Source organism: Suncus etruscus, chromosome 2 (genome assembly GCF_024139225.1).
Source record: "Suncus etruscus isolate mSunEtr1 chromosome 2, mSunEtr1.pri.cur, whole genome shotgun sequence".
Taxonomy (NCBI): Eukaryota; Metazoa; Chordata; class Mammalia; order Eulipotyphla; family Soricidae; genus Suncus; species Suncus etruscus.
The window spans coordinates 90,675,215-90,687,920 of NC_064849.1; the positions used below are offsets into that span (position 1 = coordinate 90,675,215).

Sequence of the window (12,706 nt, forward strand, 5' to 3'; positions counted from 1 at the left end):
ACAGGGTTTATTTTCGATGGCAAACTGTCAGACATTTTTTTTTTATCAGAGGAAACCAATTAAAATGATTTCCTTTATTCATATTTAATTTATAGACTGCCGTTGAAATCTGTCCATGTTGCTTGAGAGTAGGAATGCTTTTTGTTTTATCTTTACATGAACAGATAAAATAACTATTGTTAAATGTCCAGGAAATTATATGACCTGCCACTATTTTTTGATTGTTTGGAGGCCACATTCAGCAGTGCTCAGGAATTTTTCCCAATTGTATGATCAGGGATCACTCCTTATTGGCTACAGAAGACCTACCATATGGGATGTACGGGATTGAACATGAGTCAGCCATGTGCAATGTTCTGCCCATTATGCCATCTCTCTGCCCTGAACAAATAACATGATGATGACATCTCCCTGCCAGGCTGCCTACCCATCATCTCTCCTTCCTTTATGCCTCCTTGCCTTCTTCTCTCCTTTTTCCTTGCTTCTTCTTCAGCTTATCTGTTCACTCTCTTAGCCAATGCAGATGTATTAATATAAATATTATATTCATCCATTCAAAAGTAAAGAGAGGCTGTTCATGGGACACAGACCTGATACTAGAGAGAACCTCCCTAGAGTCTGGCACAACTGAGGGGACCAGAGAAATGTAAAAAAGAATCCCCCATCTGAAGAACATCTTCCCAGCAACTCTGCAAGAGTCAGATACTAGACTTACAGCTGTCAAAGAAAAGGACACAAGGCCAGACAGAACCCAGGAAAGGCGGCTGGGGGTTGGGGGAGGAATGTCTCCAATTGCACATAAAGGACCAGCTCATTCCTGCAGCTCTGCAGAGAAGAGGAAGAGATGGGTAGCTGAAGGGAAATGGGCTGAGGCAAGCATTGGCTGGGCTCACTCAGAGCTGGCCCCACTCCTCCTGCAGTGGGTCCCTGACAGATGGGGTCACTGCTATGTATCTGTGTCCCCAGAAGCAAAGTCAATGCTTGGAAATGTTTCTTCAACCAACATGTGAGAGCATGGAGACTCAGATGGGCACTGTGCCACCCCACCATGCTGTGCCCATGAGCAACAGAGCTTCAACAGGCCTCACCACTCCCAAGAGTGTAGAAAGGCCACAGCTGGGTGCACGGATTCTGCCCAGACCTAGCTCTCAGCAGTGTTAGGCCAGACATTTCCCTTAGGCCCTGATGCCTGCTCAAAAATAAGCCTTGGAGTGTTTGGATTGATGCTGTCATTTGCTTTCTATCAAGTGATTAATGATCATTTCCGATTATGTGTTTGGAATTTGAAATTCCTGTGGACAGTTGAGTTGTTATTAACCCAGGAGATCATCTCCTAGTAAAGCCATCAGGGGCCAAAGCAATAGCTTACTTGGGAGGGCATTTGCAGGCAGCAGACCAGAATTTGATCCCCCAACATCCCATATGATCCCCTGACTCTGACAAGAGTAATTTCTGTTCACAGAGCCAGGAGTAACCTCTGTGCACATCATGTGTTTACCCCCTCACCCTCAAAAAAGCCATTTGTAACATAAAAAATGAGCCACAAAGAATTTTTGTTTCCAATTGCAATGGCCTGTAGTCATGACTGACCTGGGATTCCAGTGAAAATCCTACAAGAACAAGCTCAGGCTCCTTCTGGGGCCCCATCTGCTGTGCCTCCATCTTGTTCACCAGAAAAATTCTTATTTTGCCCCAAGAGAATCTGTCACTTCATTTTCTCAAAGGAGCCTGTGCCTGGTGGCTGTTGCTGCTTGTGTTGGTCCCTGGCTTTCTTTCCCCTCTAAACTTCTCTGAGGTGTGACTGGGCCCCAGGCTGCACCACAAAGCCCAAGGAAAGTCACCAGGACACAGGGTAACTCACTCTCTTTGCAGGAATTGACAACTCAGTGGACTTTGCCCTGAGACATTTGTACTCCTGACCTTCCCATAGTCCCCACCTTGCCCTGTGGTAATGCTCTATCTGTGAAACTTTGCAGTAGGCTGGTCATAATGACCCCAACTGCACTGTGGTTCATTATCCTAGCAGCTTTCAAGTAAAAAAAAAAGGTTAATGCATGCAATGAAAACAGATTTTTCTTGCACATTGAAAGTTGTATATTGCATTAGTTCAATTGTTTTTTTTATTCTTTTTATTTTAATATCTCTTTCTCTGCCTTATAGATTGTTCTGTCTTTGTCTCCTTTCTCTCCACCCCTTGCTCATTCTCTCACACTTACTTGCTCTCCACCTTTCCTCTCCTCCCTCTTACTCACAACTCAGAAGTGTCATTCTTCCCTCAAAAGCAAGTCCCACTCAAAAACCACTGCCCCTTTTAAGTTCAAATAACTAACAAAGGAGAATGAAGCAATGGTGTGAATACTGCATCCATGATGAATTCCCTTCTTCATCTACCAAAATTCTCCAGAGATGCTTTACGGATGCATTTTAATAAGTTCAAGATGGCCTATGTCTGTGTGTCTTTTTCTCTTTAAATATAATCTTCCTCCATCTCCCAGAACTGCCTTGGAAAAGAAAACTGGGAACTTTGTTTGTGCTGCCAAGTTTGGGTTCTGATAGGAAGCCCCGAAGCTAAAGCTCTTGGTTTTCTTCTTCATTGTTTGCAGAATCTTGTAATCATGCTTTGGTTACATGCTCTGAGTTTGCAGGCTGGCGTTTGCGAACTGGGGGTTTAGTTCCATGCCCTGGGTTCACAGGCTTGAAATGGAGAACTGAGGGCTTGGTTCCACTCCCTGGGTTCACAGGCTGGCATTGGGGACCTGGCCTATATTCCAGGGGTCTGTCTGTGTTGTAAGTGTGTATCTCTTGCACCAACTGGTCATTCCAGAGCTCTACTGCATTAAGCTCAATGCCAGGGCAGCAAATGGCTGCACAGAAAAGCTGGTGCAGAGAGAGAGAGTCTGGTCTGTGAGCAGAATTGAGGGGCTTGGATCAAGCCTTGGGAGGAAGAGGAAGAGAAGGAGATGTATGCTCCTGCTTTGTCTCTGCATTGGCCCTTTTTCTGGCCCCTTCAGCTGGGACCTGAGTCAGCCTCTCAGACTCCAGGTGATGGTGCAGACTGACCACTGTGAGAGCCCTTGTCCTGTGAGGGTGTAATTCTCCCCTGGAGAGGCTGACGGTAATTTCATGCTTCTTTCTGCCTTATGAAGAAGCTTCATTGCACAGATCTTGACCACCTCCCGGGTACTAAGATTCCACTGCTAGTAGTGCCAGGAGAACAAGGCTGTCTGGGAGATGCTCGATTCTTTCCTGCCCGGCAATCTCTGAGACTCCCTCTCTGTCTTCCTTCACAGATTACGGGACCATTAAGAAGGTGCGGGCCCCACTGAGTCCAGTTTCGGGCAGCTGCTTGCTGGAGGAGATAGAGCTGTTCCCCGAGCGGCGGCCCGAGCCCATCCGCAGCCTCCGCATCCTGCACAGCCAGAGCGCCCTGTTTGTGGGGCTGCGCCAGCATGTAGCCAAGCTGCCACTTAAGCGCTGCCAGTTCCATCGATCGCGCAGGTAGGACCCCCAGAGTGGCTCTGGGCAGGGCAGCTGAGGAACAGAGGGCATGGGACTGTGAGTGCTGTAAGAATCCTGCAGCCAAGGAAGCTGGGATGAACCCCCACCACTGCATGGTTCTCCAGGTGCTCAGAGACCTCTGAACACTGATCCAGAAGTAACATCCAAAAGCCACCAGGTATGGTCCTAAATCCAAAAATGGAAAACGGAACAAAAATACAAAGGCACAAAACAAAGAGTATTAAACCAGATTTGAAGGCTCTGGGAATTCAAAACATCCCATTTAGTGCCGGAATGTTGACTGAAAGTTAGAGGACAATTCAACAGCCACCCTAATAGACATATCAGGGCTGCTGGGAGAAATTTGAAGGTAGTAGGACAGTAAATGATCATTTCATTTTTGATATATTTTGATATAATTTTATTTATGATGAGTATTTGTTTTTGTTCATTTGTTTGGGGTTCACATATGGCAGTAATCAGCATTTACTCTTGGTTCTGATCTCAGGATCATGCCTGGCAGGTTTGGGGGACCAGATGGGATGCCAGGGATTAAAGTCATGTTGGTCCTGGGTTGGCAGAGTGCAAGGCAAGTGCCCTACTTGCTGTGTTATCACTCCAATCCCCACCAACTTTCACTGAAAGAATAATGCTTGAAAACTACAGTTGTGTCAAGGTGGGGGGAGGTCAAATTCGGTGGTGGAAATTCCCCTGACTCAATGTTAATATGTACCTAAAATTATTATGAAAGATATGTAATCCATTTTGATCAAAAATAAAATTAAAAAAGAAAAGTGCAGGAAAATATTTTGGTTACAATAGTTATATTTTGCACAAACACCTAAGGCATAATATGGACACGTGATGTAGACAGCTGAACCAGCTCATCTGCCTGCTTTCTCAGTCTGGGCCTTGGGAATCCTCCTGTCTCAAAAGTCTTTAACAACTGCTGGATCTGGAGAGCCCTGGGATCCAGTGGTCAGCTATACAGAGCCCTTTTCCTGGGAGGGTAGTCTAGCTGACTGCAGTGGGTCTCCAAACCCCAAGGTGCTATTACAGGGAACTGAGATTTGGAAAATTACTTACCAGTATACTTCAGTCTCTAATGTCTTGCCCAATAGAAATGCTGGGTAAAAATGGGATTCTGCTCGGGGGCGGGGGGCAAGGGAGCTCCCATCACAGTGGTAGGAAGAAGAGTGCATGTGGTCACCTACAAACAAGTTCCTTCGCCTTGTCTTGCAAGATTGTTGAGAGAGAGAGACAGAGACAGAGAGAGACACAGAGACACAGAGACAGATAGAGACACAGAGAGAGAGACAGAGAGAGACACAGAGAGAGACACAGAGAGAGACTCTGTCCTTCATTTCATAGCCCCAAAGAGGCAAAGCTGCCCATTTAACACTAAGGGGCCAGTATTTGCTCTCACACCACTGACAAGTGAACCATTGCTTATACTAACTGTCACATTCAGAAAAGTCTGCGGACAGATTCAGAGTTAAGAGGTACATCAAGGATTAATAGGCATAGTAATAGCAAAGGTTGGAAGTTTTTTTTTATATAGCTGTGGCCTCTACAATCACAAGCACTAAGCACTTCTAACATGGAGCACTGAAGTCAGGGTCATCTTTTCTAGTAGGCTCCATTCTTGCTTAGGCGCAAGCTTGCATGCAGCCTGCATTGTCGAAACCAAGCTAAAATTAGCCTGACCAACTCAGGGGACAGTCCCCACCTTGGGGCTTTTATTAGGGGATATTTTCCATAGGAGCTGGCCACATGCTCATACTGGAATGCTCAAGATGGTCAAGTTCTCATCATGTTCCCCAGGGACAATGTCCCACCTTGACCTCATGTACTCCTTAGGCCTCAGGACCAGAAAGAACAGCAGCTGGGAATGGAGAGAGATCTCACAACTGTAGGAAGAAGACCTCAGTTCTTTTGTATGGTGCAGCAACTGGTCTAAAAAAGCAGAGCTGTACAACTTGAAAGCCCTTGGGTTCTAGATGTTTGTTTTATTTCTCATGTTTTAAAAACTAAGAAGGGAAGAGCTAGAAGCAGGAAGGATTCTAGCCTGGAATGTCAGTAGTGTAAGATACAAGTCTTTTTATTTGTGCTTTATTGAAGCTTGAGTGCAAGATGGAACCATTCAGAAAAAGACATTGACTTAGAACTGTGAAAATGTTTCTGGTTATTCTTCATTCACTTCCCCTGGAATAGTGTTTTTTGAGTTAAATAGATTAGCACCTCATTAAGAAAATTAATATGGAAACGAAGTTTTGGCAGTACATTGATTGCTTGAAAGGGCAAAGTTCTCCAAAGTGGTGTGAAGAGGTTGGCACCTTTATTAATTAAATACTCTCCCAAAGATAGCATCTGCCTGACAGAAAAACCAAACAGTGTGTGAAGAGAAATTCCAGCATTTTTTAACATCCCTGCAGGCAAGGGACATTTGCCATTAAGCAAGAATCTCAGAACCATACAAAGGATGTTTTGTGTTTTGTTAGGCACCCATTTTACAAAGCCAATAGTTAACTTTTACAATGAATTTCATCTTTTTCTCCTTCTCAGTGCTTCCCTTGTGTTTGTCTTGGCTCTAGTGTCACTATAACCTTAGTGATTAAATTTGCAGTATATTTATTAAGGATTCTTTGTGCCTTTCAGTCTAATGAGAAATTTTGGCTTAACTTGCATCTCCTAAATTTCAATTGTGGATTCCCCCTAAGGCCCCAGCATTAACTTGATCTTCAACCCCAAATCAGTCACCATTAAAGTCTCACTCTGGAAGCCATTCAGATCTCAATTTCTGAGCTTCACATCACTACCAAATGATGTAGTTTTAAAAATTTTATTGGGGGGAGGAGGGAGCTGGCCCAGGCTCATTGATGCTCATAGCTCGTTCATGTTCACGTGGTTCTTTCGGGGAACACGGAAGGTACTGGGAATCAAACAAAGGTTGACCCTATGCATAAGCGTATGATCCAAGACATAAGCCTTGACCTCTGTACTACCTCTCTAACCCCATTTTTCTATGCCATCTCTGAATCACAATCTGTGTTTTTAATCTTAGATTTCTAGGTGCCAGAGTGATAGCATAGTGGGTAGGGTGTTTGCCTTGCATGCAGCCCACTTGGATTGGATTCCTGGCATCCTATATGGTCCTCCCAATCTGCCAGGAGTAACTTCTGAGTGCAAAGTCAGGAGTAACCCCTGAGCACCATGGGTGTGGTCCAAAAACCAACCAACCAAATAAATAAGTAAATAAATAAATAAAATAACCTTAAATTTCTAATTCACCAAGCAGAAGTATGTTTTCTACAAGTGAATGTGAGTGGGTTGTTTAAAGTTCACTGAGATGATGAAGACAACCTACAAATGGGAGAATTAGAAAACTCACCATCAGTACAACTAAATAGAAATCCAAAGAAAGGGAGAAAGAGCCTGCATTTCCTGAGTGCTCAGTTAGGCTGTGATGATGCTAGAGTCCAGACCAGAAGGATGAGACCACTCAACTGGAATAAAGTCTGCCAAAAAACACCTCCACTCTGAAGGAGATGCGCCCTACTCAAGGTCATGAGGAAGATTACATAGGGAAAAGATATAGGGAGGTTCCAGCTTTCTGATGATCTTTAAAATGGTTGACTATTGTCTAGGGGCACCTTTCTACTGCTCCCTTGACCTTCCCTGATATGGTATGGCCAGGTAGTGTGGGGTGGAGTCTATGGAAATAGGCTTGTGAAGGCTACACAATGTGGTTCTTGCAAAACGGCATTTCTCCCTGCTCAGAAACTGAGAAGTAGCCTGCCATCTGGCCTTTACAAAATGGCATTCCTTCTTCAGAACCCAGGTCCCAACAAGGAGAAAGAGATTGTAAGAGAAGTTCCAAGATGAACTTGGTGCAGAAGAACCATTTTTCTGAAATGCCACAGGCAGGGACCAAGAAAAAAAAAAGGATGTGGAAATGAGAACTGAAACCCACTGTGACTGTTTCTGCCACCATTGGGCTGAATGAACCATTGTGAGGGGTCTGAAGGGTATGTATTTCAGGAGAGGTTTTCAGGAAGGAAATAATGCAATGTTATTCATGTAAAATGGTGAGCTCAATCCCTTCTAGGGCTCTTAAAGTCTCATAAAGTTAAAAAAGAAAAACAGTCATGACTCCCTTAGTTTTCCTGGCAGATCCACCTCCAGAATATATACCCCACATGGATGTTAGCTCCGGGTGCCAGCCTACCAGCCGAAACCAGACATGCACCTTCTTATTCAGTGAGATGCCCACTTCTGCAACACCCACTCATCTTCACAACCATGACTTTGGAATGAATTGTTCTCTCTGCCTTTTTATGGATGAATATTTTAATGAAAGCATTTTATTCTTACAATAGATATGGTGTTCCTAAGTACAAGAATTTGTGTTAAAACTATTCCTTGAGGGTGAATGCTCTGGTCTAGGTGACACACTTCCCTTAGATCTGCCAACTTTGGGGTTCAGTATCCTCAAAGAGTTAGCCCCCTCATGTTTCCTAAATTCAAGCCATGTTTGTCACTGGAATAGAGTTTAGAAACCACCATCATTGCTAGATTTTGGAACCCAACATGAGAAAAGCAGTAGAGAGCACTGAGCAGGCCTGTTTCATACCTCCCTATCCTAGGTCTCCTTACCTCTCAGCTTTCAGCTCTATAGCAAATCCAAAAGAAATCTTGTACTACAGGATGGGTTTTATTTTTGTTTTGCCCCTTGCCTGGAGTTACCTGGAACAGAGTTAAATTCACCCCTTAGCTTTTAGACTCTGAGAACTATCCCTTCTTCAGAGATGGGTTTCAGGTTACCAGGTTCAATCTCACTCCCTGTGTCAACTTCCCTTCAGCAGTGTCCCCAACGTCCATCTCACCCCCACCAGGCCCATTTTCCCATTTCCTAAGTTCTTCTAGCTCTTTTCTGACCTGGTATATAGGGTATTTATTTTGTTTTGTTTTCTGATATAGGTCTCTCTCTTTTGTTTAATGGATTTTAGAATCATGATGTTTTGGTTTTGGCCACATCTGGTGATGTTCAGGAGTTACTTTTGGCTCTGCGGTCAGAAATCACTCCTGTTGGGAATGGGGGGGGGGGAGATCATATAGGTTGCCAGGGATCAAACCCAGGTTTGCCACATGCAAGGCAAACACCCTATCCACTGTGCTATCACTTCAGCCCCCAGATCTTAGATACACGATGCTTTGGGGACATTATTTTGTTTTATTTTTGTTTTGGTTTTTGGGGCCACCCCTGGTGATGCTCAGGGATTACTCATGGCTATGTGCTCAGAAATCACTCCTGGCTCAAGAGACCATATGGGACACTGGGATTGAACCCAGATCTGTTCTGGGCCAGCCACACGTAAGGCAAATGCCCTACCACTGTGCTATCACTCTGGCCCCTTGGGGACATTATTTTAAATAGGATAAACTGAGTTTTTTTGTCTTTTTTAAATTTGTTTTTATTGTTTGTTTATATTTTTGTTTGTTTGCTTTTTGTCCACACTGGTGGCATTCAAGTGTTACTCCTGGCAGGCTCAGAGGACTATATGGGATACTGGGGCTCAAATCCAGGTCTGTCGAGGTCGGCCTCATACAAGGAAAACGCCCTACTGCTGTGCTATCACTCCAGCCCAAATTTGTTCTTAACGTTATATTGAGATTCTGTGGTTTACAATACTGTTACTAATGCTTCTCATGCAGAATTCCAACACCGCACTCATCGCCAGTGTACTTAAGGATCTCACCACCCCTCATTTTCAACACGTCTCCCAACTCAATTGTGTGTTTCTCTTCTCCCATTATAGATCTTTGTTGTTACCTTGCTGTGCAATGTTCACTTCATAAAAGATGTTAGGAAAGATTCCTGCAAAGAATGAATGATTCTTGAGGATAGCACCATTTACCTGAACCTGTAAAACTGTCTATTGAATGATCCTGAGTTTTGCATTCAGGTGGATTTAGATAAGCCTTTTGCTGGCTGTGTGTGATTATAAGCAAGCTTTTCAGTATTATCACTGAGACTACCTAAAAGGCCTAGCACGTAAGAATTCAATATGAGGTGATTGCTTTCTTTCCTCTCTGAGACTATGGAAAGTTCGCATAGCTCCTGCTGAGTCAGCATTGCTAGCAAATGATTGGATTTATTTTATTTATTTATTTTTTTTTTGCACAATCTGTGGAAGGCTCCAATTTCAGTTTTTCCTGTGTCTTCAGTGAAGGCCCAAATTTCTCTCTTCCTCTTTTTCTCTCACATATGTACACATGGCATGTGCATACATACACATCTGAAACCTGAGTGCTCGACATATGCTCATACATGCACACTAGCTCTTGGTAATAGATTTTGCTTTTTTTTTGCCCAGTCGTATTTTTAACATGACCTTGGAACCAAATTCAAGGTAACTCAACTTGTTCAGAATTGTTTTTTTCTGACTTTGCAAACCTTTAAATGGCTCAAGAGCTACTGGGACCAGCTGGCCAGATTCTGCCCCTTTGCTTAGATTGTTTACCTAGCAAATAAACTTCCTGAAACTCTGTGACTGCAGCCATATAAAAGTTGAATTTTTGAGTGATGGCAACAGGATATAGTCCAGCTTGAAGGGAATGTTCAGTAGGCATCTGCCTATCCATACTGAAGGGGCTCTCATTCAGGCTCTGCTGCAGGCTAACTGGTGTCCATGAGTATAGCCAAGGATTCACTGTATCGCCATCACTGATTGAGGAGGACACTTGAATTCACCCTTCAGGGAAGTGTGTTATGCACCCCAGACTGTTCTGTTGTGGCAGGAGTGTGGGTCCAACTCCCAGGGAGATTTTCTGGGCACTCAGCTTTATCCTTGCAGCTGTAAGCACATAGTACCATGGGATGGACCAGAAAAATTCGGAATAGTAGAATTTTTATTTTTCTGGAAGCATTGTCCTCTGGCAATTTTGTGTAAATTTTGGATGCATAGCTTAGCCTTGATGTATTCTTCTGGTGTCACTAAAGACCCTTTAGACCAGGGATCCTCAAACTTTTTAAACAGGGGGCCAGTTCACTGTCCCTCAGAACATTGGAGGGTCTGACTATAGTAAAATAAAAACTTATGAATGAATTCTTATGCATACTGCATATATTATATCTTATTTTGCAATGAAGAAACAAAACATACAAATACAATATGTGGCCCGCGGGCCATAGTTTGAGGACCACTGCTTTAGACTCACTCCCCTGTGTCTTCCTAGTATGCCCATTAAACTTTTTCATTGCAGATACTGGAAAAATTAGAAATCAGGCTCATTTTTCCCCTTCACTGCCTGGAGGAGGAGGACTTTAGAGAGATCCATTAGTCACCATTGCTCCATAGAGGAGAGAAAATGACATTAAATATCTATGTTATACCCTCCAGGAAAAGACCAGCAACTCTATCCTCTCCCCTTCTGGCACATAAACACTGAATTTGTCTTCTCTATCAGGAATTAGAATAGCCTTAGGTTGGAACCCTGAAATCCTGGTTTGCTGGGACTGGGTCATTCCTAGACAACTTTACCCTCGGCCTTTCCAGAAAGACTTTGTCTTTGTTCTTGAGAAAAGTTCCCAAGGAAATGATGGGGATGAGGATGAGATGAGTGTGGTATGGTCCAGTGATGTTGAGAACAAAAGAAGCAACTCCATATTACGGGCCAACCCAGTAGTTAAGTAGATTATTTGCATTTACCAGAAATCACACAAAGCTGATAATGATTTCTAGAGTTAGAGGGCATTTTTGTTCTCATTTCAAATGCCTTCTGCTCTGGACCTGTATCTTTATTTCATTTATATAAAATTTATGTCAATTATATTTTTAGTGTTAACTGGAGATTTTTTTCAGAAAACAGAATCTAAGAAGAATTAAAATTTTTAATTTTTATGGAGGTACCTATACAGACTTTAAGCCATTTTCTCAGTATTATTGGTTATACATATCAGTTATTTGAAGTTAATAGTAAAGGCAAATAAAACTCTGGGAAATCCTCACTTATTTAATCAGTCTTATTGAATAAGCCAATGCAGAGTCAATTTTAATGTCTTAAAGGTGAATGATGAAATGAAATTCTAGTTTATTTGTTTTATGTACAAATCATAGCATATAGCATGAATTAGTATTATATGCCTCCAACAAGGAGTGCATAATGAATATAAATACATATATTTTAACAGGTAATTATCTTTGACTTGGCATATGCCTAACCTTTTTTAAGTCTACTATAGTTCTCACATCTCAGTTTTTGGGGATTATAGATGAATCTTTTAGTAGATTTCACTCTGTTGCATTTTTAACCAGAATTTCTCAGCTGGGAGCCATATGGCCTCATGTTGCTCCCCTGCATGTTTCAAAGGGGACAGAAGTGAAAAATCACATAAATGGGGGTCAAAGAGATAGTGCAGCAGGTAAAGTGTTTGCCTTGCACATGGCCAACCAGGAGTGAGTAAGGCCTGAGTACAGCTATTCAATAACAAGAAGGGAAAATGGATCACATGAATGAGGGTTAGAAGTAAGAGAATATGGAACTGTCAGAACATGGATCTTAGGAAGGAACCAAGCACAGATTAAAGTTGGGAAATAATACTCTAGATCATACCTAAACTTCTATGGCTTAAGCCAAACCCCAACATTTCACTTTACCTGTACAGTTCTTTGGAACTTTTAGAAAACTTAACCTAAACTGTTTGGCTCACCTCTATGATGTATACATATGACTCCATGTCATCCTGCCAGAACCTTCTCTCTAAGAACATGCTCCTCACTCAGTCAAATATCTCTTCTTCCCAGAGCGCTCCAGGCCCATCTTCTCTGACTCCTGTAAGCTTCGCTTGTGTGAGCTTGTCTTTAATAGTGATCACCTTGTGTTGTTCATTCAAATTCAGCACAATAAAATTTGTGTTATATTTTCTCAATCACTGGAGTCCAGTTCATTCCTGGGCATTGTCGTGAACCCACCATTTGGTGCCTACATATAAAAATGAGTGTTCCCAATGGTGTTGTTAAATGATCTGTCATTGAAAGACTGCACCACTGGGGCTGGCGAGGTGGCGCTAGAGGTAAGGTGTCTGCCTTTCAAGCGCTAGCCAAGGAAGGACCACGGTTCCATCCCCCGGCGCCCCATATGGTCCCCCCAAGCCAGGGGCAATTTCTGAGTGCTTAGCCAGGAGTAACCCCTGAGCATCAAATGG

At 43.0% G+C, this 12,706-nt stretch overlaps 1 protein-coding gene across 1 annotated transcript in view; it reads left to right on the top strand.

The window, feature by feature from the left end:
• The window catches only part of SEMA5A (semaphorin 5A), a 450,728-nt gene that overhangs the window by 369,836 nt on the left and 68,186 nt on the right, over positions 1–12,706 (top strand). The window contains exon 12 of the mRNA XM_049767907.1: positions 3,291–3,498. Within this exon, the coding sequence (XP_049623864.1) occupies positions 3,291–3,498 (208 nt within the window). The remainder of the gene's footprint in view (positions 1–3,290; positions 3,499–12,706) is intronic.